The following is a 27,867-nucleotide window of genomic DNA, read 5'->3' as shown; positions in this document are numbered from 1 at the left end:
AATCTATCATTTCTCTAGTGATTTGAAATGCCATTAAATCTCTATAGGTCTGTTTCTGATCCCTGTCTTTTTTTTTTTTTTTAAGATTTTTATTTGAAAGGCAGAGTTAGAGAGAGAGTTGGAGAGAGAGAGAGAGAGAGAGAGAGAGAGAGAGAGAGAGAGAGAGACCTTCCATTCATTAGCCCAGGCGAATGACCGTGCAGAGAAGTGATCTCTCTGCAACAGCGCACAAGCTCCTGGTGATGGTGTCGTGTCTCCATGATGCAGCCGAGCCACGCCCACACTTCCCTAGTGAATGCTGAGAAGCATCTGCCACCGTACTTGGCCCCCATGAGCCTTGGTGCACTTGCTCAAAGTCAAGCAGGGATCACCACTTGGTAGAACAAACCCCACATTATTACCAGATAATCTATTTTTTTTTTTTAAATATTTATTTAACAGGTAGACTTACAGACAGTGAGAGGGAGAGACAGAGAAAGGTCTTCCTTCTGTTGGTTCACCCCCCAAATGGCCGCTACGGCCGTAGTTGTGCCGGTCTGAAGCCAGGAGCCAGGCGCCTCCTCCTGGTCTCCCACGTGGGTGCAGGCACCCAAGCACTTGGGCCATCCTCCACTGCCTTCCCAGGCCACAGCAGAGAGCTGGACTGGAAGAGGGGCAACTGGGACTAGAACCCGGTGCCCATATGGGATGCTGGCGCTGAAGGTGGAGGATTAGCCAAGTGAGCCGCGGCGCCGGCCCACCAGATACTCTTTACAGTCAGTTTACAACTGACTGGGCTTACTTCTAGCTTAAAAAAAATCATTTTAATGGGCTGGTGTTGTGGTACAGTTGGTTGCACTGCCTCTTGCAGTGCTGGCATCGCTTACTGAGTGCTGGTCTTAGTCCTGCCTGCTCTGCTTCTGATCTGGCTTCCTGCTAGTGTGCCCGAGAAGGGCGCAGATGACTGTCTGCCACCCACAGGGGAGACCTGGATGGAGTTCCTGGACCCTGGTTTTGGCATGGGCCAGTCCTGGCTGTTATGGGCATTTGGGAGATCTCTCCCTCTCTCCCTGATGTGATTTCAAATGAATAAATGAATGAATAAACCTTTAAAAAATAAAAAATCACTTAAGAACTGATGCCTAGGGGTGGGGTACTGGGCTCAGCAGGTTACAGGGCTGCTTAGTGTCCATATCTCATATTAAAGTGACAGTGTGAGCCCTGGCTCCTCTGCCACCCACAAGGACGACCAGGATGCAATTCTGGTCTCCTGGCTTGGCTTAGTCCCAGCTCCAGCTGTTGTGGACACTTGGGGAGTGAACCAGATGGAAGAACTCTCTGTTGCTCTGCCTCTCAAGTAGCTGGAAAAATAAACATTAAACAAACCAGAAAAGAAGAATGGATGCCTCTTAAGTATTCAACCGTATTGAAGAGCAAGGTATATTTCTCTGTATGTTCAAGTCTCTTTATGCCCTTCAACACAGTTTTATGGTTTTCTACATATCCCTTGTTAACCTTCATTTCTAGGCTACTTTATGATTTAAACGGCTATTGTGAATGGCACTCAGCACATTTATTTGGACTGCTTCTGATAGTTTTCCAATTGATTATGTGGTCTTGTTCTAGGTTACTGAGGTTCCGGGGGCTGGCACAGCAGTTAAGATGCTATGCTGGTTGGGCGGCCTGCACCCCTTATCAGAGCGCTTGGATTTGAGTCCCAGCTTTGCTCCAGATTCTAGCTTTTTACCGACACACGTCGTGGGGAGACAGCAGGTGAGGACTAAAGAAGTTGGGTATCTGCTCCCCATGTAGGAGACCTGGACTGAGCTCTGGGCTTCGGCCTGGCCTAGCCCCAGCTGTTGCCAGCATTTGGGGAGTGAACAGTGGATGGGAGATGTTTTTCAGATAGAATGAAAATAAGTAAGTAAAAATTTAAAAAGAAAGATACCATACATTCTATTTCATGAACAGAATTGTTATATCACATCATCCTTGCGTTTCTGGAATAAATTCATGTGGTCATTTTTTTTTTTTTTTTTTAAGATTTATTTATTTGAAAGGCAAAGCTACAAAGAGGCAGGGGCAGAGGCATAGAGAGAGAGTTGTCTTCCATCCACTGGTTCACTAACCAAATGGCTGCACTGGCTGGAGCTGAGCTGATCCAAAGCCAGGAACCAGGAACTTCTTCCAGGTCTCCCACATAGGTGCAGGGGCCCAAGGACTCAGGTGATCTTCCATCACCTTCCCAGGCCACAGCAGAACTGGATCAGTAGTGGAGCAGCCAGGTCTCGAACCAGTGCCCATATAGGATGCCAGCACTGCCTATTTTTCATAAGCAAATTCTTCAGTCCTTTAGGAAATAATTTTTTATGCCATGCAAAAATTCCAGTGCACAGAAAAGTTGCACATGTGTTTCTATAGAACTAACATGTTGATATTATAACCTGACAGAGACAGCCCACGTAAAGGAAACTACAGATTTTTCGGTGAGTGTCCTTAAAATACAGATTTGAAATTCTAGTATTTTTAGTATTTTAAGAAATAGAAAGCATGACCAAGGCCAGCACTGTGGCGTGGGAGACCCAGAGGACGCTCCTGGCTTCAGACAGGCGCAGCTCTGGCTGTTGTGGCCATCTGGGGATGGAACCAGCAGATGGAAGACTCCCCACCCCCTGACTGAGACTCTGCCTTCCAAATAAATCCATCTTTAAACAAAGAACAGGCAGGCTGCTTTCTGATGGTTAGCTTCTGATTACCTTCTCAAACATGTCCTGTGATTATCAGCCCATGTAGTTTCCTGTATCTTCCCAGAGTCAAAATCTGTTACGTATACAAAATGTTTTCTCCCTGAGGAACAGACTGGTACTGTCCTGCCATAAAGCAAAGGGCAGCCATGCATCTACTCACAGTGGGGTCAGTCCAAAGGGAGCACTTGGAACACTCCTGGCAAGGTGCTCCCGGCGAGCGAGGATGCTGGCAGAAGTGGTCGTATCCGCTGATGGGCACTCGGCAGAGGTAGCACATCTGGGCGCCACAGCGGCAAGACATGCGGTTGCAGCCTTCGGATTTGATGAGGCCGGTCCCACACTTGTGGCACTTCCTGATGCGGGCAGCGGTCATTTTCTCTTCACTGAAAAAAGAGAACACAATTGGAGCTCTCAGGGAAGAAGAGAGGAAAACATGACAGTCACAAGGTATTTCCACAGGTAGTGCATGCCTATGGCCTTTTATGACATTGAAAGAGTCTGTTTTGGAGTCTGAGAACTGGGTTCAAGTACATCAGATGTATAACCTCGGGTGAATTAATGACTGCCTGGAGACTCAGCGTCTTTGTTTTTAGATTGGTGTTTGGAGGATCACGAGTAAGACATAAGCACTCTGGCACTTAGCCTTGAGGCAGAGGCTGTGCTCTCACGCCCCCTGGACAGAACAGCCGAGGCCAGCTAGTGAGGCCAGGGCAGACTCCAGAGAACCCAAGAGCACCCGGCTGGAAGCAGGGGTTCTTCCTCCTGCCGAGCACTGCGGACCCCTCAGTGTGGCGGTCAGGAGAAGCTGCCGCAGCCCACGTGCAACCGCAGCCGGGGCCGAGTTCTGGCTTGCACACTGCAGGCTGGGAACACCAGTCTTCCCCGTCCACTGCTCCCAGCTGTAACACTAAGTGGAACCAGGAGAGTCCTGGGCAGGCAAGGGTTTGACCTACGCAGACTGGGAAAACGACTGTGGTGTGCCCTTAGAAGCCAGATCTTTTTTTTTTTTTTTTTAAATATTTTTTTAAAGATTTATTTATTCACTTGAAAGAATTGAGTGCTGTTCCATCTGCTGATCCACTCCTCAAATGGCTGCAACAACCGGAGCCGCGTCTGAACCAGGAGACAGGAGCTTCCTCTGGGCCTTCCATGTGGGCGTGGGGGCACAAGGATCTGGGCCGTCCTCCGATGCTTTCCCAGGCACATCAGGAGGGAGCCAGATCGGAAGTGGAGCAGCCAGGACTTGAACTAGCACCCACATGGGATGCAGGCACTCGGATGGAGGCTTAACCCGCCGTGCCACAGCACCAACCCCAGTCCTGGCTGCTCCACTTCTGATCCAGCTCCTTGCTGAAGCACCTGGGAAGGCAGAGGAGGGTGGCCCAAGTCCTTGGGACCCCGCACCCTCGTGGGAGATCAGGAAGAGGCTCCTGGCTCTGGCCTGGCCCAGCCCCGGTTCTTGAGGCCATTTGGGGAGTGAACCAGCAAATGGAAGATCTCTTTCTCTCCTTCTCTCTGTAATTCTGCCTTTCAAATAAGTTTAAAAATAAAAGATTCCAGGTTTTAATGACTAAGTCTGCAATTTGCAAACACAAGTGGATTTTCTACAGGATGAACTTTCTCTGTAAAAGCACTCTCCAGGCTGGGCCTGGCTGTCAGCTGTCACATTCTGGCTATGTGGCGCTGCTGACTCTGTCCCTAGGCAGCTCTGCAGGCTGTGGGAAGCTGAAGACAATCAATGCTACACAATGCTCTCCCAAGGGCTTGGGAAGAGGGTATCCTTGTTTGCCAGGTTCTATCGAGCTGTCAGTCACAGTGGGTGTGTGGGGGAGGAAAAGGCACTTCTAAAACGGTGGAGGAGAGCCTGGAGCACACGCAGCCCGCACTGGGATGACGTGGAGACAGCTGCTCCTGCACGGATACCTATTCAAGCCCTCTGCTTCTGCATTCAGAAGAACAGGACCAAACAGGGCATAATGGCCTTTACCAAAACAGGACTGCTATTATGGGATGTGCTGACTACGGCTCCAATAACACAAAAGTGAAAAACTGAACTGGGGAGAAATCATAGTTGATTCTTTTAAGGGGAGGGTGGTTTGGTAACCAGATTCTGAATGAGGCAGGAAACAAACAGCCCACAGGATGTGTCCCTTGGGGCAGGACAGGAAGAGAGGCCCAGCCGCGGCTGTGTCTGCCGACTCTGTGTTCAAACAGGAAAGCCCAGGACCCTCCTCTGGGTGTCTACATCCTCCAACTCCCTCATTACTTGTTCTCACACTATCCCAGTGCACTGGGAACTCCTCCTTCAGATTCCTGGTGTATGCCAGCTAAAATCTTACAAGTAGGTGCAGGTTATGTACATGTGCGGTTTTCTTGGAGTAAAATGCACTAAAAATGACTGCCTAAACCATTTTATTTTAATTAATTAATTAGAGAGGAGAGAGAAAAAAAGCGAGAGAGACAGAGAAACAGAGAGCTCCCATCTGAGTTCAGTCCCCAAACCCCAGCCACGGATGGGCCTGGAGTTACAACCTCATCCAGTCTTCCACTATCTGAGCCGTCAGCACTGCCTCCTGGGTTCAGCAGCCAGAGGCAGGGCCTGAGTTCAGGTACTCCAGTGTGGGACCTGGGCATCTTAGTGAGCTAAATGCCCACTCTGGATTTGCCTATTTTACAGATAGGCAAATAAGCTAGTGCTTATGGATAGTTCACACATAGACGCTCCTTGATTTATGGGGCTATGTTCTGACAAATCCACCATAAAGTAAAAAAAAAAAAAAAAAAAAAAAAAAAAAAAAAAAAAAAAAAAAAAAAATAGTAAGTCAAACTGCTATAATTCAGGGACTAACTGTAAATGGAATTTGTACAAGACAGGGCCTTTCGTGCCTGGTTTCTTTCACTTTGCATGTTTTCAAGATTCATCCATGTTGTAACATGTATCAGTACTGTTATCATTAAAAAAAAAAAAATAAAGAAAGAAAGAAAGAAAGAAAAGGCAGAGTGACAGAGAGGGAGAGACAAGAGATCTTCCATCTGCTAGTTTTCTCTCCAAACACCCACACCAGCCAGGGCTGGGTTAGGCTGAAGCCATGAGCCAAGAACTCCATCTGTGTCCCCATGTCGGTGGCAGAACCTGAGTACTTCAGCCATCATCCACAGCTTCCCAGGAGCATCAGCAGGAAGCAAGTAGCTGAGACCTGAACCAGGCATCCCAATGGAGGATGCAGGCAGCCCTAGTGGCAGCTTAGTCCACTGTGCCACAACACCTGCCCAGGGCTCTGTTTTTGTTTCTGGAGGAGAAATATTCGTTGCACGGACGGTACCCGTTTGTTGTTCATCAGCTGAGGGAGATCTGGGGTGTTTCCATGTTCAGGCTATTGTGAATGACGCTGCAATGGGACACTCATGTCCAAGTTTTTGTTTGACCATCTGTCAGCAATTCTTCGGGGTAAGTGCCTAGAAGTGGACTTGCTCAGTCACACAGTAATTCTGTCCACACTGAGGAACCAGACTGTTCATCGCAGTGGCTATCTATACCGTCCTACATTCCTACCTGCAGCGCTTGAGGGTGCCAATTTCTTTTCAGATTCATTTAACAGTAGAGTAACAGAGGAGGAGACACACACATACAGACAGAAGCTTCCATCCGCTGGTTCACTCTCCAGATGGTTACACTGGCTGGGCCAGGCAAAGCCAAGAGCCTAGAACTCCATCTGGGTCTCCCTCGTGGGTGGCAGGGCCCAAACATTTGGGTCACCTTTTGCTTTTTCCTGGTAATTTTTTTTTTTTTTTGGGACAGGCAGAGTGGATAGTGAGAGAGAGAGACAGAGAAAGGTCTTCCTTTTTGCCGTTGGTTCACCCTCCAATGGCTGCTGCAGCCGGTGCATCGCACTGATCTGAAGCCAGGAGCCAGGTGCTTCTCCTGGTCTCCCATGGGGTGCAGGGCCCAAGGACTTGGGCCATCCTCCACTGCCTTCCCGGACCATAGCAGAGAGCTGGCCTGGAAGAGGGGCAACCGGGATAGAATCCGGCGCCCCAACCGGGACTAGAACCCGGTGTGCCGGCGCCGCAAGGCGGAGGATCAGCCTGTTGAGCCACGGCACCGGCCTATTTTTCATTTTTTGATTATAGCTTTCCTAGTAGGGGTGAGGTGGTTAAACCTGCATTTCCATAATGACTACTGATTTTTTAAAACATTATTATTATTACTACTTTTTAATGATTTTGTTTTATCTGAAAGAGAGTTACAGAGAGGTAGAACCGGAGAGAGCCATCTTCTGGCTCACGCCCCAAATGGCCGCAATGGCCAGAGCTGAGCTGAACTAAAACCAGGAGCCAGGAGCTTCTTCCAGGTCCCCCACGTGGGTGCAGGGGCCCACGGACATGGGCCGTCTTCTACTGTTTTCCCAGGAGATAGCAGAGAGCTGGATCGAAGTGGAGCAGCCAGGACTCGAACTGGTGGGATACCAGCACTGCAGGCCAGGGCTGTAGCCTGCTGTGCCACAGCACTGGCCCCATGACTACTGGTATTGAACATGATTTCACGTGACTATTGGCCATTGGTTTATCTTCTGAGAGAAATATCCACCCAAAACCTTTCTCTTTCTTGCCGTTTGCCACTATTTCTTCAGATAGTCTTTCCTCTCCCTTCAGTCTGTCCTTCTGCACTCCCCTAAATGATATGGGTACAGCTGATGGTGTCCTACGTGTCCCCGCGTTCTGGTCTTTCTTCATTCTACTCCTCCAATGGGTAATTTCAACTGACTTATCTCCAAGGCCTCCGATTCTTCTGCCTGCTCAAATCTGCAGCTTGATTCTTCTACTATGATTTTCATTTCAGCTGTTGTAAAGTCTATTTCTATTGTTTCTTTTTACTTTCTTTTCAATTTCTCTGTACTGATAGTCTTTACTCGATCCTACACTGTGCTCCCCTGGGTTCCTGTAGATCTTTGAGTATCTTTAAAGTATTTTATCTAGTAAGTACAATGCCTTTGCATCTTTAGGGATGGTTTCTGTCAACTGCTTTTATTTCTATGAATGGCTCATATATTCTTTGTATGTCATACAGATTACTGTTGAAAACTAGATATTTTGAGTATTACAAATTGGAAATTAGATTTTAAATATTTGATTAAAAAAGATTTATTTATTTATTTGAGAGGCACAGTCACAGACAGAGAGAGAGGTCTTCCATCCACTGGCTCAATCCCAAAATGGTTGCAAGCGCTGGGGTTGGGCCAGGCTGAAGCCAGGAGCCAGGAGCTTCTTCTCGGGCCTAAGCTCTTGCATCACCTTCTACTACGTTCCCAGGCCACCAGCACAGAGCTGAATCAGAAGTGGAGCAGCTGCCCTTATGGGATGCCGGCGCTGCAAGCACAGGCTTAACCTACTACTACGCCACAATACTGGTCCCTAAACTATTTAGTAATGATTATATTTTCTTCCTTTTTTTCTATTTGCTTTGTCATGGGTGGTCACTGAAGTCTATTAGGTTAGTGGTCAGTGCTGGGATCAACAGATTATGAAAAGGTAAAACAAGCAAAGAAGCTGTCCTAGCTTTCAACAATGAACTGGATACAGCTCTTAACTTGTTAAGATCAAGCTGCATCTCATTGTGCCCACCACGCTTAAAATTCCCTGTGTGTGTCCCCTGCAAGTTTTCCTGACAGCTGGTAACTGCTAGGAATTCCTGATACCCTGGTCTACGGAGGAAGGGTATGCTGTGGCAGAAGGCAAGAACAGCCTCTGGAGCACCCCTTTCTAAAAACAGAGCAGATTCCCGTGGGCATCTGGCGTGGTGGTTCAGATGTCACATCCCAATCTGAGTGCCTGGCTTGGAGTCCTGGCTCTGTTCCCAATTCTAGCTTCCTGCTAATATGTACCTGGGTAAGCAGCAAGTGACAGATGGTTCAAGTACTTGAGCCCTTGTCACCCATGTGAGAGACAGGGATTGAATTCTAGGCTCCTGGCTTCACCCAGGTCCACGCTTGGCTGTTGCAGGCATTCGGAGAATGAACCAGCGGATGGGAGATCTCCGTCTGTCTCTCTACCTTTAAAAAAAAAAAAAAGATGAAAAGGCACTGACTCCCACCTGTTTGGCCTGTTCAGAAAAATGGGTCAGGACAGCAGTGTCACTCGACATCTATTCAGACGCTGATTAACTGCAGCTGTTGTTCCAGATGCTGTTTCTTGCCAGAGCAAATACTCAGTCCATGGCAATAGGTATACAGCGACTGCTCTGTCCAGTAACAAGAGAAGAGCCGCTGACAAGGACCTGGATCACCTGTTATCTCCCAGGACAACACACTGCTGCTACAGTGGGGGCAACAGGTGGGAGCAGTGCTCCAGGCTACACTAATGTGGTCTGTGAATGCCGGAAGCAGGGAGACAAACTCCTGAAAAACACAGGAACATGCCATTTCTGCGAAGGTCCGGCGTCTGGAGGCCAGGGCCGTGTATCAGGGCATCCCTTCAAGGTAAGCTCATGCTGCTCTATCTTGCATCCTCTGCCATGAGGAAGAGGCCCCACACCTGGAAGGCTTTGCTGGAATTCGGAATCAACATGTATCACATCTGGGTGTTCTGCTCCGAGTCACTCATCCATCGGTGATAGGTTAGCAGGGTCAAGGAAGACCCAAGGGTGTGCCAGACCCAGATGCTGAGTGCAGGCTGTGGAAGGAACTGACAGGAGATGCAGAATGAACTCCCTCCTCGTGAGAAACAGCTTGTGCTCCTGCCGAGTCCTGCAGTGGTTCAAATGCCCAACCACGGGGCTGCACTCCTTGCTGGAATGTTAGGAGAGAACCTGTTTGCTGCTCATGTGGGTTGTCCGCAGGATTTGGTCCCTTGTAGGACTGAGGCCCCAGTTTTCTTGTGGGCTGCAGGCTGAGAGGTGCTCCAAGCTCCAGAGGCTGCCTCATGGCCCATCTTCAAAGCCAGCAATGGGAGATCAAGTCCTGTGTTTTCTGGTCCTTCACCCACCACTGCATCTCTACAGTGGGAAGGGCTCTTGCTTTTAAAGACTGGGTCTACTCTGATCACCTAGATAACTTTCTCATATCAAGGACACCTGGAAAGCTCCTCTGTCATTCAGCGTAACATTCACAGGTTCTAGGGTTAGGGTGCGGACATCTTTGGAAGCCATTATTTTGCCTACTGAAGCTGTGGCTGGATCAGAAGTGGAGCAGCCAGGACTTGAACTGGCGCCCAATTGGGATGCCAGCACTGCAGGCAGCCAGCGACTTTATCTGCTACTTCACAGCACTGGTCCCCTACTTCATTTTGAAGCAACAGGATCCTTTCCTTACTCTTCATATTTCAGCTGGACATAAAGCCATCAGCTGAAGGCTATATATGGTGTCTGTTTTAGAGTTAGGCTTGCCCCCGTGACTCAGGCTAAAGCAATGCGGCAAAAACAGAAGGATATACATAATTTCCATATCACTTAATAAAATTACAGAAGGGGAGGCCAGCACTGCGGCGTAGCGGGTAAAGCTGCCGCCTGCAGTGCCGACATCCCATATGGGCACTGGTTTGAGTCCCGGCTGCTCCATTTCCGATCCAGCTCTCTGCTATGGCCTGGGAAAGCAGTGGGAGATGGCCCAAGTCCTTTCACCCCTGCACCTGAATGAGAAGACTGGAGGAAGCTCCTGGCTCCTGAAAGGCACAGCTCTGGCCATTGCAGCCAGTTGGTGAATGAACCACCGAATGGAAGACTTCTCTGCGTAACTGTGATTTTCAAATAAATAAATCTTTAAAAAAAAAATTATTTGTGGCACAGCAGGTTCAGCTGCTGTCCATGACGCTGGCATCCCACTGAGCGCTGGTTTGAGTCCTGACTGCTCCATTTCCAATCCAGTTCTCTGCTCATGAGCCTCGCAAAACAGAAGATGGCCCAGGTATTTGTGCCCATGCTACCTACATGGGAGACTCAGAGAGAGTTCCAGAGCCCTGGTTTCAGCCTGGCCATTGTGGTCACTCAAGGAGTGAACCAGTTGATGGACGGTCTTTCATCCTCCATCTCTCTGCCTCTTGGGGTCTCTGTCACTTTGCCTTTCAAATAAACAAAATAAGTCTTTTGCAAGTTGGACTGCAAATGTGGCCACAAAACAGTCACACTTACGCAGACAGGAAAACCAAGCTTGGGGAATGGTGAGGCAGTGAGCTTAAAAACCTTGGATTCTCTAGTGACCTCAGGGGACACATCTGCCCACCAGCCTGGCAAGCTGGGCTGTCAACGGGGAGCAGCAGACTTCCCCAATGCTCCAGTTACTGCAGGGCAGTAAGTGACCACTGCAAAGAGGAAGCACTGCGCCAGCAGTGTGATGGCGGGTACTCATTCCTCACCCCACGTGCGGGGGTGAGCAACCCTACTTAACATTTCAGTGCTGCAGTCTTCCACAGACACACAGAATGTAAGTGCAATCTAATCGAACTAAACTGTGGTGCTTGCTTGTTTATTTAGACATAAGGAGAAGGGGATCAACGTTCATCAAATTCATCCATGCCAGGCATAAAATGTGACATTTGACTTCTGAAACAGCTGTGAGGCTGTGGAGATGAGGAACCAGCTCAGGGGTCAGCTGGGAGGAGAGCAGCCAGCAAGCCTTTGAGCCCTGTTACTCACACAGATGTTCGGTACTTGATGTCATCCTTTTCAGCCAGCTCCTCACAGGTGAGGCCATTGTGTTCTTTCCAGAGTCCCTGACACTTCCGACAGGTTTCCTGGGGACAAAGGACAGACAGACACAGCTCTTGGTCAGTGGACACCACACAACAGGAGCGTGAAACGGGCTCTGTTCGGCTTCAGTCCTCTTGGAGGATCTCCCCCATTCAGCAGCTGTCCCTAGAGGGGAGGGAAGAGTCGCCAGGAGAAAGCGCAGGATGGTTTGTAACTCTCCTTGGGCCAGAGGGCAGTGCTGCTGCCATGCCGACTGGACGAGTTTCTGAAATGCCACAGGCTACCTGAAAAGAACCATAGGAACAGAGACTGGGTGGTGCTGGGTGGTGCTGGCTTTAAACAGAGAGAGCACTGTGAACTACCTCAGGACAGGATCTGTCTGGATCTGACCAACCCCTGTAGGACCTATGCCCTTTGAGTGTTCTGGCCCAGATACGGCTACTAAATCCAAGAGTAGTCTGGTTTAGGATCCCAGGGGTCCCTGGGGAGACATTCCCTCAGTCACCCATCATTCATAAGCACAGGTACCATCCGTCATAGCCTGACTTCATTTATACACACAATTTAAAAATCACATTTTATTAGGCGTCTTAATAGTTTACAAACTTTTTTCCTATATGCCACATCAACAAGAACACACACAAATATTAATCCAATGATCACAGACATAAACGGAAGCTGCAACCTTGGCGTACGATGAGGAGAAGGCGGTGCTGTCGCCTCTAACAGGACCTGACCTAGCCTGGGTGAGGGCCTGAGGAAGCGCAGCCGAGATCTGAGAGACAAGTCAGTGATGCCGAGATGGGTGCCGAGAGAATCACATTCCAGGCCGAGGAGCAGCAGGCTCTGGCCAACAAAGCCGGGCAAGTCTGGTTCCTGTAGCTGGATTCCTGACAGTGGCAAGGCTGGCAAGGCCTGCAGGGACCGGTACACACAGGGCCCCAGAGTGCAAAATTACCAGGTTGATCTTTATCCTAAGAACACTAGGAAGCCACCAAAGGGTGCCAGGCGGGGCAGTAACACAATCAGGGTTGTGATTTTTAAAGATCCTTCTGGGTGGAGAACAGACTGGAAGATGAGCAGAGACAATGAAGTGAAGCACTGGGAAGTCGACCAGCAGAGGGACAAAGGAGGCCCGGCTGGAGCGGCGGATGAGGGCACGAGGAAGGTGACTTGGGAGATGGAGGGAGCAAAACTGGCCAGCCTGGTGCCAGATGGCCCAACCCGCATGTGTGGGGAGGTGTCGGGTACCAGCCAGTCTCTGGTTTGTGTGAGGGCAGGTAACAGGGGCACCAAGACGGTTCTGGGAGCAGGGGCAGCTGGGAAGACCCTGAGTTAATCTGGGTGTGAGGACACAGGGACTACTGGACACCGAGGAGACGGGCGGTCAAAGCGGGCACGCGGGAGTGGTCAGGTGAGAGACCGCTGGCGATGTGCTGCATTCTAGCTGCACACCAGTTCTTCGAACACCTACAGAGGGACTCCCCCCGCTAACGAGCCTTCTCTAACATGGCTGCCGAGGTGACTAAGGCGGCACAGGGCAGTGCGCAGAGCACACGCGCAACCATGCGACTGCTCCTTATGGAAAGGGGGTGGGATGTTACAAAAAGGCCCCAAGTAGTGGGGCTGAGGTGCTGACGAGCTGCCTGGAAAACTGCACTTTCAATGCCACTGCTTTCATGCCATTTGTAGGCTCGTGACCAGCGTTCCATTCAGTGAAGAATCTCAATCAGTAGTTATAATTATTATTATCATTATTAAAGGGTTCTTTAATTATCTGAAAGTCACAGTTACAGAGAGAGAACAGACAGAAATCTTCCATCTACGGGTTCACTTCCCAGATGGCTCTAACAGCCAGGAGCTCCATCTGGGTCTCCCATATGGGTGGCAGGGGCTCAAACCCTTGGGCCGTCTTCTGCTGTTTTTCCCAGGCCATAGCAGGGTGCCGGACTGTGAGTGCAGCAGTCAGGACGTGAACTGGCGCCCATGTGGGATGCCAGCATTGCAGGCGGCAGCTTTATCCCTATGCCAACTGCAGCCCCCAGGAGTATACTTAATTATTATCCACCAAAATGTACAACAGCACAAAGCTCATTTTAAAAGCTCTAGTGTCTGACTATTCCAGGAAACTGGAGGATAAACAACAGCTGGAGAATAGATGGGCTGGTGTTTGGATCCTAACTTCAAAACAACGCTCAGCCAGCCACCCACCAGGAGCAGCAGCGGCAGAACAATGCGCAGCATCAGGTGCTGTTTTCACACTGGGGAGGGGCTCGGCTGTTACTCCCTTGGGCCCTTCTTCAGAAGGGAAGCAGCCCCGCTTTCCAGGCAAAATGGCCTGGCCAGGCGGGAGTAGTCGAGCATAAGGGCCTCTAGGAAGCTCTCTTGCTTGCTCTCAATATTACAGGGGCTCTCCTAGGGGCCACTGTGCGGGTTTTTTGCCATGGCTCTCCTCACTGAAGGGTGAAGGGGCCCCAGAGACCAAACAAGCAGCATCTTGGGAAAAGGCTATCTGCTAGATACTGAAACCCACAACTAAAATGGAAGGCAAGCATGACCTTCAGGGTCTCTGTGTTGCTGGAAGGCTAAAACCTACCCTCTCTGTTCTACCGAAGTGTCATTCTCTCTCGCAAAGCACGCTGGGCTCCGCTCCTGTGCTCAGCACATGCTCTAACGACACCTGGCAGGAGCAAAGCTCCTCAGGGCTTCCTGAACATGACGCTAAGCACAAGCACCTCCTTCAGACCGAGGTTCAGGACAAAGCCCCACAGGACCATTCTGGAAGGGAGGGCACACGACTCCAGGGACAGCACAACGTGCCCATCAAACCCACTGGGTGCCCGGCTTTCCATCACCCTGTGCATTTCCCATCAGGAGGAGCCGTGGCATTCACCAGACCACAGTGAGGGCAGCGCCTTCCTTCTCAGTGAGGAGGGCACACGCTGGTCAGCCTGGCCAGCGCCATCCGTGCTGCGCTCCTCAGGGAGCCTGCTGGTCTTCCAGGGTCCTTCTGTCCTGAGAGCGCCTCCTCTTTGTAAGAGAAGGAGTGTGCCCTCCTTTCACTGTCCTCCCAGGTGACGAGGCTGCTGGTGCCCACACTCGACATCCCACTTGCTGGCTTTCTCTAGTGAAACCCCCAAGTGCTCTCCGGGGATAAGAGAAGAGTTGCTGACTTAGCTTTAGGGCCCAGGCTGTGGCTGAGCTGAATCTAACTGGGAAACCCCAGCTCTCTGCTTCGTTGTCTCAGGGGACGGTGAAACTTCAACCCCCAGAGCTCAGAAGCTAAGGGATGAGGCCGAGGCACTTGTCTACTCACAAATGCTTAATGAACTTCAGGGACCACTGGGCTGTGGGCTTTCAAGACACCTTGGGTTCCGGTTGTCGAAGTCACTGACCCAGCCTACCTCTAGGCCAAGCGACAGATGGATGCCAGCCAGAAGGTTCAGAACGACACTGATTTTAAGATGATAAAAACAGATGAGACAGATGGCAGAAGCCTTGCGAATCAACAAAGCTCTGGCAGGTCTGGTGAGCCTGCTTTATTTCATGGAGGGAATCCATAGATGCCTACTTCTCCCATGTCAAGGAAGCACACAGGAGCTGAACAAGGCCTTGCTCAGCTTGCCCCCGGGGGCTGACAGCAATCAAAAACAGTGGAGTTTAGGGCAGCAGTGCCCACGCTGCAGGGGAGGGGGGAGCAGAGAAGAAACTGGCACAACTGCAAGTCAGACAGGGATCCTTCGACTGAGACAAAGAATGAGATGAGAATCCTGAGTAACAAGAACATCACACAAGCCACGAAGCACTTCTCCCGCCTGGATAGTGCCCTTCCTAGCTGTGACAGCCACCGAAGCCAGGCAGCTGACATGGAGGCCTTCAGACTATATGTTTCCATAGTGACAAAAGGTTTTCATATTAAATACAACGATTTTAAGGTTTGGTTTCCATCATCCCACCCTTTAAAACATTCCCTATGTATGTTATGCAGTACATGCTATAATTTATAAACAAGCACACATACGGCTCCACATCGCTTTCTGATTGGTGAGTAGTCCAAAGGTTGTACCTCTACTGTTCTTGATACTGGGAAGCCAGAGAAAGGGTAGAGACAGGACAATGAGGTGTCAGGCCTGCATGTCAGAACACTCTGGTGGCCTGAAGAGGCTGAGACCACAAGCAGGAAGACAGACAAGAATCAAGCGCCGGGGCTGGTGTGGTGGTGCAGTGGCTTGGCTGACTCTCGAGTGTCTGGGCTCAACCCGGCTCTGCTTCTGATCTTGCTTCCTGCTAATGTGCACCCTGGGGGCAGGAGGTGCCGGCTCTGTCACTCTGCCTTTCAAAACTAAGAAGAGAGAGAGAGAAGCACGTGGGAGAGGCGAGAACGCGAGAGAGGCCCAGGTGGCGAGGTGTCCGACTGCGGGCCCCAGAGGTGCTGGAGAAGCACAAACACAGATCAAGCGGTAGGCCGCCGGGCCTATCTGCGAGCCGGTGGGCGGTAGACGTGAGTTTAATTCTAGACAAGCTCACTACTCCCCAGCCTCTCTCCCCACATCTGTTGGTATTTTTGTCACTTGTACAGGCTATTTATATACGATACGCATTTGTACATGACACTTGTACCACTTGCATGAGAAGCTGGGTTTTCCCCTCCAGCTCAGGTTCCAGTGAAGAACAGATGCTGCAGCTACCACCCTGACCGGGCATCTCACAGGCAGTGCTCTGCACCGCGCCCACGCGGCACGTGGCAGCAGACTTCAAGAAGGCTGGGGACCAGGAGACGTGGCATCTAGGCTGGCCTGGAGGGCTGAGCAGGAGCCAGCCGGCTATGCAGGAGAGGGAAGGAGGCCTGAAAGCTTTAGATGTAGGGAGGCAAAAACTGAGAGCCAGTGGCTGGAGCCCAAAGCGGCAGGGAGAGCTGAATCAGGATGACCAGGAAGCCGGACCTCCAGGGAGGTCTTCGGGATCCCTGAGCAGCTGCCATGGGGGTGAGGTGGAGTGGGGGAGGACCTGGAGAGGAGTTCAGTGGGTGGAGAGTGGGATGATCTGACCCGCATTTCCAAAGATCATCCTGGCAGCTGGTGGTCAGAAAGATGGGGGCTCACTGGGGTGCAGACCTTGTGGCAACGCCCTTTTCAAACCAGGGTCAGGTAAATGACGTCTCTGAGAACCAGTCCCAGAGTCCAGATCTGATGCTGGTTCAGACTTCCCAAAAAGTCTCCCCAAATGAGGCCATAACCAACTGTCTACTTCCCGACTGAGTCAGGCTGTGCCAGTAAGAGCCTGGCAGGGGTGAGGCCGAACTGTGGTACACCTGCCTTTCTCTGTAAAGAAAAAGAGGACCACATTTTCTGATGATGCTTTAGGAAGGGGCTTTAGTATGATATTTTCATTCTAAAGCAAACTGCTGTTTTGGCTTTTAAGGTGAGCTTCTCACCGCTACATCGTCAGTGTGCTGGAAGCATCCTTACAAAGGGTCCCTCCTGCTTCCTGCAGTCCCAGCCCAGATTTCCTGTAGGATGAGTATTTTTTTTTTATTTAGATAGAAATGGGAGCTGCCAGTCCTGGAAAACCAACATATCTTCCCAAAAGATGCTCTGTATATACATTTCACTCCATCTTCACAGTAACACTCTGAGGGAAGTACTGGGCCATTATCCTAATATATTTGTCATGCAAATGAAAAAGCAAAGGCCAGAGAGTCAAGACTAAATTGGTTGAGGCTGCACAGCTGTGCCTGAGCCCAAATCTACTAGCTGTTTCCACTGTCCCCACTGCATGGGAATGTTCCCATTGCCGGGTGCTCACTTGCAAGAACAGGTTATTGTTTACTGGAGAACCCGAGGGCACGAGGCTATGAGACCAGCACGGAGGTTACAATGGCATCTGTGTAAGGAGAGCACAGAGGAACAATGGAGAGGCGGCGTGTAAGCAAGCGCCAGGGTACCAGGGGCATGGACGGCCCCTGCAGCTGTGCAGGACACCCGCTCCCCCGTGCTTCCTGGAGAGCTGGGAAAGACCCGCTACGAGGCAGGGTGCAATGGGATTAAGCAGAGGACGCCTGTTCTCACTGATAATGATAGGAATCTGCTAATCACAGCGCGGTCTTAGACCGGACACACGCGAGGAAGTAGCTGTTCCTGCCACCTTCAGCCAGTTGGCTGTCTGGCGCACAGCAGAAGGAAGAGTATTTTTAGATTTCTATTACACACATCAACAGCCAGGCTCAGTGTGAGCTCTCCATGCCAGGCCTGGATCTCAATGACTCAGCCACTCCATCCTCCAGTCTTGGATCCTTCCTTGTAAACACTTGTCAGTTACTCCTCAGAAGTGGCCAGGCCCAGGAATACTAAGATTTCTCAACGCACTGCTGGAGACAAGCACACCTCCAAGGTGTCCTGGGCCAAGGCTTTGTTCAGAGAGAGAATGGTAAAGGAGATGATTTCTGCACTGGAAGGAATGAGAACTCTTACTTCCTCACCCCTACCCCTTTGAACCAACACCACGCTTTCCGTGCTCTGATCTCTGCAAAGGACTTGGTGCGTAAAAGGAAACTCTTGTCCTTGTAAAGGTGACCTTCAGGCTGCACAAACCCACAAGCTACTGCATACTCGGAAAGCGACAGTGAGCCCCGGGGGTGTGCACACGACGCTGTTTGTCCAGAGGTGGCATGGCAGAAGTGTTCCATGCTGAGGAGCGCAAGTGAACGGTGGCACGATCTGGACAGCAGAGAGAAAGGCGCTCAGAGACCTAGCTCACGGGGGGGGGGGGGGGGGGGGGGCTTAGGCCAGCCAGCATCCCAGGCGGGTGGGGGCTGGCCTCCTGACAGCGTCCACACCCACAGTACCCTCAATGGCCTCCTCTGGCAGTTCTCATTTCAACTACCGGGGGCTCTGGAGAATCCAACTGACCAGGGCAGAGGCTGGCCCTCTCTCAGGGGCTGCCAGAGCAGCTGGCGGGCGCCCCAGCACAGCGCTTCCATGGGTGTCTTGTGAAGATGTGGTTATGCCACATCTCTCTTCCCTAAGGAGCCAGGTAGACTATGCCCTGCTGAGCACTCCAGACAGGCCTGTCATCTGTTCATACAAATGTTTTACCCTTGAGGGTCTGCTACGTGCCACAGTGGGATGTCCTGGTGGATAAGTAGCAGGATTCCTGACCTCAAGGAGCTTACACTCTGCCTCACCATGATTCGGTAAAGCCTGGATTTCTGGGGCCAACCAATACTGTGACCCACACAAGGGGCTGAGTATGTAACAAATGATAGGGGGACAAAGGCTGACAGACACAGCATGTTTCTCTCCGTGCAAAGAGAGAGCCCTGCCTTATTTTGGGACTTTTGCATTTCACATGGGAAAAAGGTGAATAAAACCCTTCCGTATACCCACTTCCCCTCAAAAAGATATTATTTCTTCCCTACCAGGTTTTCATATTTATAATTATGCAAAGTAGTTTTCACAAGATGAAGTTATGCGAGACACTCTGAGTGAGGTTAGTTCCTTAGTGAGTTCTGTCTTTTTCTCTGTGCCTCCGCAAACAGCAGTTACTACTGCGTCCATGACCAAATGCTCCCAGGAGCACAAGAAAGTGTGGCATGTATTTCAAAGTGTGGAGACGGAGCTCTGCTCACTGATTACAGACAGTGGCCCTGCAAATCCGCTTCTCAGAGACTCTCTGGTTTGGAGGAATCAGGACTGAGAAACCACAGTCTCCCAGCTGCTGCCAGGGGGCCCTCTCAGGGCAGACGGAGGACAGTCTCAGGGCTGCCGACAGACCCCTGTTCCCTCTACACCCTGGGAACAAGACAGGCTAGCCTGCCTGGCCCAGCTCTTCAAGGACAAGCAGTATTGCAATCTGCATTGTGTAATGGTACATCAGTTACCCAGTATGTCTGTCTAAGAAGCCAAGCTCTCCACACAGGAGACTTCTCTCCTTCCCTACAAGTCAGTCATCCCTAGGAGGCAAGAGAACTCTATTATTTCTAAAGCAGAAATTCACACTAGGGCGTGGCCACGAAACAGTTCTGAAAACCCCTACAAAGACCAACACACTCCCTAGCCTTGAGGAAGGGGGTTTTCTGGGGGCAATTTCGTATTGTTCTCCAATATTTTCTGATTTCTCACATACACATAAACATATTGTGATGTGTGCTCTGGACCCTACGGTTTCTATGCACAGAAGCAGGTTCTCAGAGATTAGGGAGACCAGCCTTCCTTTCTCTGAAATCCATTAGGATTAGGTGGCAAATTCCAACAGGCGGCTTCAAATGACGTTTCTGTGACAATGCTGCCCCCTAGGGGTGCCCTGATCTAGGTGCACGAAAGCCAGCCTCACCGTGACCACAGCTGTCTGCTTTTTACAAGACTTCTAAGATAAGGCAGCAGGTAGTCTTTCTGGAATAAACACTGGTTCAATTTTACCTTCAAAAGAATAACTACAAGCAGAAATACCAGTTCCTTTGTAGTAGCTACTCAAACAGTGACGACTATTTCTTTGGATGCCTTAACAAAACCATGGGACTATACCAACACCTCAGCAATGTAAGGATGTGGGAATTTATACAAAAGTCTAAAGGCAGGTACTGAATTCCTAGTAGAGACTCAGTCCTGCTCTAGGCACTGCAAAGTAACGTGAACAAAACAAAGCCCTACTGTCTTGGAAGTTACACTGGAGGATAAGGGACCATGATACGTTAAGTAAGCAAAACACAGACATGATTCCACGTGCTCGGGAGGGAAATAAAGAGAGGAACAATGTTGGTTCACTCCTCAAATGGCTGCCACGGCCAGGGCTGCGCCGATCTGAAGCCAGGAGCCAGGTGCTTCCTCCTGGTCTCCCATTCGGGTGCAGGGCCCAAGCACCTGGGCCATCCTCCACTGCCTTCCCATGCCACAGCAGAGAGCTGGATGGGAAGAGGAGCAGCTGGGACTAGAACCTACTGCACCATAGCGCCGGCCCCCCGACTGGTAGATTTTTAAAACTAGAACAAAAATTAGAGTGCATCTGTGTATCACGTATTTGCTTTGTACAGCCCTTATTTCAGTTAGAAACACGTATTTACCTATAAAGACTGGTTTTATGGTAATTTCTACTTTTTTCTATATAGGTCGTGGATTAAAACATTTTAATTATTAACTTGAGATTCACTCACTGATTCAAAAACCAGGAAGTAGGTGGCTTGGCGTCATGGTGCTGAGGGTCGAACCACTACTTTCAACACTGGCATCGCATACTGGAGTGTCGGTTAGGGCTATTCCACTTCCAATCCAGTTTCTGCTGCTGTGCCTGGGAAGGCAGTGGCTAATGGCCCAAGTGGCAGGTCCCCCACCACTCACGTGGGAGACCAGGATACAGTTCCTGGCTCCTGGGTTCCACCTGGCTTTTGGGGCTATTTAAGGAGTGAACCAAAGGATAGGGATATCTCTTTCTCTGTGTCTCCCTTTCTGTCACAAAGTTTAAAAAAAAAAAAAAAAAGCCAGAAAGTTTCTTTTTTTTTTTTTTGACAGGCAGAGTGGATAGTGAAAGAGAGAGAGAGAAAGGTCTTCCTTTTGCCATTGGTTCACCCTCCAATGGCTGCTGCGGCTGGCGCATCGCGCTGATCCGAAGCCAGGAGCCAGGTGCTTATCCTGGTCTCCCATGGGGTGCAGGGCCCAAGGACTTGGGCCATCCTCCACTGCACTCCCGGGCCACAGCAGAGAGCTGGCCTGGAAGAGGGGCAACTGGGACAGAATCCGGCGCCCCAACAGGGACTAGAACTTGGTGTGCCGGCACCGCAAGGCGGAGGATTAGCCTGTTAAGCCACGGCGCCAGCCCAGAAAGTTTCTTTTAAAAAGCATCAGAGGCCGGCGCCGTGGCTCAACAGGCTAATCCTCCGCCTTGCGGCGCCGGCACACCGGGTTCTAGTCCCGGTCGGGGCACCGATCCTGTCCCAGTTGCCCCTCTTCCAGGCCAGCTCTCTGCTGTGGCCAGGGAGTGCAGTGGAGGATGGCCCAAGTGTTTGGGCTCTGCACCCCATGGGAGACCAAGATAAGCACCTGGCTCCTGCCATTGGAACAGCGCGGTGCGCCGGCCGCAGCGCGCTACCGCGGCGGCCATTGGAGGGTGAACCAACGGCAAAAGGAAGACCTTTCTCTCTGTCTCTCTCTCACTGTCCACTCTGCCTGTCAAAAATAAAAAAACAAAAGCATCAGAGGTCCCTTGTCATGACAAGAACTGGGCCCCATTTCCAGTTACTCTAGAGGTAACAATGTGCAATCTTCGCCAGGGCGTAGGTGCAGGGCCACATATATGACACAAGAGATCTAACCACAGATCATTTCCAACTGTCAAAAATAAATACTGCGACAGCCTGGACAGAGGCAAGCCCAGGCAGGCCATGCCTCTGCGCACTGCCTGGGTTACCCCGCGCCCTGCTTGCCAGCTGGGAACCTTGGCCTGGTGGCAGCAGCAGTCAGCAAGCAGCTCTTTGCTGTCACAGGCCCTGGAGGAGCTGCGGTGTCAGGACGAAAGCTGGGATGAGGCCACCCTAGCCCTTCTTCCCTGGCCCAGGCTGACGAGGGCTGGACCGGGCAGCAGTGAGGAGCCACTCAGGTCTGCACAGAGGGGGAGGAGGAGAGTTTACTCACAGGTCTCTGTGGCAGTGCTGGTTCTAGGAGACAGGTTTAGCAGGTAACTTGGCTTCAATATTTCAGGGCATTCCATGCAGTGGGCAGTGGGAATTCATATCCTCAGGGTCAGAGGGATTACACCTGCTGGGGGGCATTATTCGGAACACCTCACAAAAGTTTATGACCCAGGCTTTTTTTTTCCCAAAGATATATTTGTTTGAAAGGCAGTGCATGGCGATGGTGGGGCATAGAGATATCTCATCTACGGGTTCACTTTCCAAATGATACTAAGAGCCAGCTTTAGGCTGAAGCCAGAAGCTCCACCCTGGTCTCCCTACATGGGTGCAGGGGCCCAAACACTTGGGCCATCCTCTGCTGCCTTCCCAGGCACATCAGCAGGAAGCTGGGTTGGAAGTGACACAGCTGGGACTTCAGCAGTCTGTTCTTTCAGGAGGCAGCCTGCAGCCACCCGCCCAGGAGACTTCTGTCCCAGGAGTGGGGTCCCTGTGTAAATACTTAAAATGGAGTGAGAAACTATTCCAAAAGAGGTGTGGATTAATAGTGGGGGGCGGTGTTGTGGCACAGCGAGTTAAGCTGCCACCTGCCACACCAGACACCGGCATCCCATGAGTGCTGGTTCAAGTCCTGGATCCAGTTTCTTGCTAATGTGTCTGGAGAAACAGCAGAAGATGGCCCCAGTGCTTGGGCCGCTGGCACCCATGTGGGAGACACAGATGGAGTTTCAAGCTCCTGGTTTCCACCTGGTCTAGCCCTGCATGTTGCTGCCATTTGGGGACTGAACTAGCAGAAAGAGAGAGGGAGGGAGGGAGATTTTCCCTTCACTGGCTCATTCCTGAAATGGTAACAGCAGCCAGGACTGGGCCAGGCCAAAGCCAGGAGCATCTTCCAGGTGTCTGGGATAGCAGGGGTCCAACCACTGCATCACTTTTTGCTGTTTTCCCAGGCCATTACCAGGGAGCTGCATTGGAAGTGGAGCAGCAGGGACACAAACCAGCGCCCATACGAGATGCCAGCGTCACAGGTAGAGGCCTCACTTGCTGTGCCAATGCCAGCCCCAGGAAAAAATTTCTTCAAGAAGTTGCTAAAAGCACCATTACCAAAAGCAAACAACTGAATCAGGTAGTTTTATCTTAAACGGGCAGGGAGAATGTCTAGACAAAAGTACAGACATGTGAAAGATGAGAAAAGGTACTTATTATTATTATTTTAAAAAGATTATTTTACTTGAAAGAGTTACACAGAGAGGAAAGGCAGAGAAAGAGAGAGAGAGAGAGAGGGAGGGAGGGAGGGAGGGAGGGATCTTCCATCCAATGGTTCACTCCTGAATTGGCCAGAGGTGCACCGATCCGAAGCTAGGAGCCAGGAGCCTCCTCCAGGTCTCCCATGCAGGTGCAGGGGCCCAAGGACTTGGGCCTTCTTCTATCGCTTTCCCAGGCCACAGCAGAGAGCTGGACAGGAAGTGGAGCAGCTGGGCCTCGAACTGGCACCCACATGGGATGCCTGTGCCCCAGGCCAGGGCATTAACCCACTGTGTCACAGCGCCAGCCCCGAGGAAAAGGTATTATTAAAACAAAAACGAGATTAACAAATATCTAGAGTGCACTGGGAACTGCTACAAACTGGGAAGAAGGGGCAGGCACTGTGGTGCAGAGGGCAAAGTTTCCACTTGGGACCAATCCACACGAGAGTTCTAGTTCCTAGTCTGGTTGATCCACTTCTGATCCAGCTCCCTGCTGATGAATCTTGGGAGGAAGCAGAGGATGGCTCAAGTGCTTGGGCTCTTGCCACTCACAGGGGACACCCAGATGGAGTTCTGGATTCCTGGTTTTGGCCTGGCCCAGCCCTGGCTGTTGTGGGCATTTGGGAAATGAACCAACAGATAAAAGATCTCTCTTTGCCTTCTAAGTAGATGAAAAATAAACATAAAAAAAAAAAAAAAAACCAGGAAGTAAAGAATAAGAAACATGATGGAGGGCTGTGGCTGTGGCACAGCAGGTTAAATTGTGGCCCGCAGCACCAACATCCCATATGGTTGCCGGTTTACGTCCTGGTTACTTTACTTACGATGCAGTGCCCTCCTAATGTGCCTGGGAAAGCAGCAGCTGATGGCCCAGGTCCTTGGGCCCTGGTACTCCTATGGGAAATCCGGAAGAAGCTCCTGGCTTCTGGCTTTAGCCTGGGTCACTGCAGCCATTTGGGAAGTGAACCAGTAGATGGAATCTCTGTGTCTCCCTCTCTAACTGTGCCTTTCAAATAAATAAAATAAATCTTTAACAAAAAAAGAAACGCAATGGAGCAATGGGCTAATGATATGAGCAGGCAAGCCACAGAGGGTGACCTTGAATTCAGAGGTTAACACTTAGCATGTTGTGGTGTCGGTCGCTGTCAAGCACTGCTGAGGCTGTGGGTGGAGCTGGACAGTGTCAGCCACTTGCCTGCTTTCCCAGGGAAACCGAGACCAGGGCCAGGAGGAGGTGGTGCAAGGTATCTGGGGAAGATGGCTCTCTAATGAGCACTGGAAAAGAAGTGAAACAGACCTCAAAAATGGGATGATGAATAGAACTTGATGTGTAGCGCATACAACTGAGCTGAGTGAGAACCACGTGCACATTCCCCATCTGGCCAACACACATGCATCCTAGGACACACACTTGGGGGAGGAGGGCACAAGAGAGGGGACCGCTGCAGGGCAGAGTGTGACTCACACATCTGTGGGCCTGGGGTTGTGGCCTCCACCTTGAGATGGACACCCTGCTCCTAGCTCCTGGGCTCAGAAAATCACTACTGCCCCCATCTGCCCAAGAATTTATAAACACAGGGGCCAGCACGACGAGGCAGTGGGTAAAGCAACCGCCTGCAGTGCCGGCATCCCACATGGTGCCAGTTTGAGTCCCAGCTGTTCTGCTTCCGATCCAGCTCCCTGCTAATGCGCCTGGGAAGTAGCAGTGGGTGGCCCAAGTCCCTGGGCCCCTGCAACCGTGTGAGAGACCTGGAAGAAGCTCCTTGCTCCTAATTTCAGCCTGGCCTAGTTCTGGCCATTGAAGCCATTTGGGGAGTGAACCAGTGGATGGAAGACTGCGCTCTCTCTCTCTCTGTAACTTTGCCTTTCAAATAAATAATAAATCTTAAAAAAAAAAAAAAAGTGTGTAACTCCTGGATTAACTTCCATGCACTTGTAAAGGAGAAGGCAGACCAGTCCCCAAGGGGAGGAGCAGAAGAGTGGGAGCGGGCTGTCATGAGCGTTTCCACTCTGGTCAGGCGAGGGGTGGTTCCACTGTCTTCCTCTAATGATGACTCCATTTTAGAGCACCATGGAAAAACCCCTCCGGACAGCTGAAAATCAAAGTAAGACTTAGCACACACTCAGCAAGAAGGGTACCACTAACTGTAAGATCCTGTGGGATTTGTAGTCCAGGGTACAAGTGGGTCTGTATTTCTTGGACAGTCATACAGATATTAGGACTTTTCATTTTTCAGCCATTTGGGACAGACTTCTTAGCGTGTACTGTCCATAATTCAATTCCGTTCTGATGACTCAGGGTATGGTCATGATGTCACCAACCCTGGGGAAACCTTGGGGCCCACTGAGAGCGATGAGGGCAGTGGGTTCCCATCCTGCATTTTCTCAGGCTGCTGGGTCTTTGAGGCCTCATGCCGGTTCCAGTCCAGCCATGTCTGTTCCGCACTCAGACGGCCTGTTCCAGCTGCTGTTCCTAAGGCTGGCTTGTACACGTGCTTTTCCTCCCCATCTCTCTGCTGAGGACTGGACACCCAGACAACGAAACATTTTAGAACTGGGTCTAAAATGAGATCAGACTGACCTGAAAGCAAACCAAGGGCTCACCTTGCAGAAAGGGCAGTGGGGACTGTGATGTTAACTTCTGGAAGCTCCAAACGCTCTCCAGATCAGCTCTGCTATCAGGGTAGGGCAGAGGATGAAGCAGCAGGGAAACGTATTCTCAAACAACGTGCCTGCTGGCAGAAGCTGTTCTGGCTTGGCCTTGCTGTACCCTTTCCAACCAACGGCACCACGGGGGGATGGTGGTCACAGACATGTTCATGGGGCTGCAGGGACACCAGTCCCCTCACCTCGTGGGACAGATGATCTTGGCGTGAATCTCCCAGCCCAGAGAGAGGACCGTTCAGACCAACACCAGTCTCCAGCTGGGGCGGAAGAAGAAAATGTGGACACTTTCCCCTGTTCCCAGGTGAGAGGCCTTTTGCCGATGAGGACACAGTCCATCAGTTCTTATCAACAGGTCTTCTCACAAACCCCAGCCAGGAGGCTGGGCAGTGGGAGGTGGGTATTCCAGCCTTCTTAACGTTGGTGCCCAACCGCCATTAGGCTCACCCTAATTTTTTAGGGTGCATGGTTTGTGGGTAGTTGTCAGTGTGCTTCTAAGAGGCACCTTGTTGAAACAACAGAAAACCTCAAGAAACAGGCTCAGAAAGGAAGACATCAGAGATGCGGGAGGCAGTCTGATCAGGACACGCACGCTCCAGTGGGGCCAGCGAGCAGAGGCGGTCCCTACTGGCTTCCCTCATCTGATAAGGCACAGAATGAACCTGGATGTCCTGACAGGGACGCACGAGCAGCCACAGATCACGGCAACAGTAGCTTGGCGATCATTCTACTCCAGTGATTTCGGTAACTCACCTTTTCAAAATGGGGAGTATCTGTAACCCGCTCCCAACTCCCAGAACTGAGGTATTCTTGGAGAAAACACGAGAGGGTATATGCTTTTACTTTATGTGGTGAACGTGGGGAGGTGTGGTCTGAGATGTCTGTTAGACTGCAGGCCCGCAGTCCCTGATCCCTGAGCTCAGGGAGTCAGGCAGGAAAAAGATATTTAAGGCTCTAGGCCTGGATGAGATCAGAGGGGCGCTTTGCATACAAAGAGGGGGAACTACGGAACCTTTTTAAGGTCCTAGAAAGTGCTTGGAAAACATTTGGAGATGCAAATGAAAGAGGGGAAAACTGACAGGAACCGAGGATCAGCAATCTCCATCTCCCGAATACCGAGCCCCTCTTCCCTGCTAAGTGATGTCTCTGGTGAAATCTTCTAAAATCTGATACAGGATTTCTGTCATTTTTATAGTTGTAGAGTGGGACAAATCCAAGGCTTTTCTGATGCTGGGCTTCCTGGAATCTAAGACAGAAGAAACTGACTTCGCTGTGGCCCCATCCAGCCACCAGGGAGCACTCCAAAAGGCCTGGCTGGAATTTGTAACTACTGATAGCTCGAACTGCAACAGTCATTGAAGGTAACACCACCAGGCAGCAGCAGCTCAGTTACAGCCCAAGAACAGGAAGCCGTGGGCGGACACCCAACTGGGGTCAACGCTGCCTTTCCAGCAGGACTGGGCTTCTGCTGGCATCTATGCTATGGACACAAAGACAGCTTCCGGACAGTGGCAAAATTGGCAGGTACAGCTCACACAGCCACTTCTGATACTGAGACTGGCTAATGTTTTCCGGAAAACCTGGACAGAGGAGAACAAGTTCTGGAAGAAGGGTGGGATGGGGTGGCGGTGGTAACAGCCCAGGACAGCGTGAGCGCTGGACTTCCCCCAGTGGGGTGGATTCTCCCTAGGCCTCCAGACAGGCCACACCCGCTCGGACAGCCGCCTCCTCCTCCTTCCGCCAATCTGTATCCTGCTCCTTCTCCAGGGACAATCTTTCCCCTTTCAAATGGCCTGCCCCAGCGGGTAGCCAACACGGGCCCCTTTCCTCATTAAATCGGCTGTTCTTTTCCCTTGCACGTGGCCCCTCACTCTTGGGCTCCGTGGAAACGAGCAGTCTTTGGTTTGCCCCTGCTTCCTGTTCGCTGAGACA

At 51.0% G+C, this 27,867-nt stretch overlaps 1 protein-coding gene across 1 annotated transcript in view; it reads right to left on the bottom strand.

Moving 5' to 3' along the window:
* Window positions 1-27,867, bottom strand: part of RNF216 (ring finger protein 216) — a 140,488-nt gene that overhangs the window by 18,138 nt on the left and 94,483 nt on the right. The window contains exons 14-15 of the mRNA XM_062180141.1: window positions 11,353-11,450; window positions 2,887-3,109 (exon numbers count right to left, since the gene is read on the bottom strand). Of these exons, the coding sequence (XP_062036125.1) occupies window positions 2,887-3,109; window positions 11,353-11,450 (321 nt within the window). The remainder of the gene's footprint in view (window positions 1-2,886; window positions 3,110-11,352; window positions 11,451-27,867) is intronic.

This window comes from Lepus europaeus, chromosome 21, assembly GCF_033115175.1.
Source record: "Lepus europaeus isolate LE1 chromosome 21, mLepTim1.pri, whole genome shotgun sequence".
NCBI classification, from domain to species: domain Eukaryota; kingdom Metazoa; phylum Chordata; class Mammalia; order Lagomorpha; family Leporidae; genus Lepus; species Lepus europaeus.
This window is presented reverse-complemented; position numbering and strand designations above follow the sequence as displayed.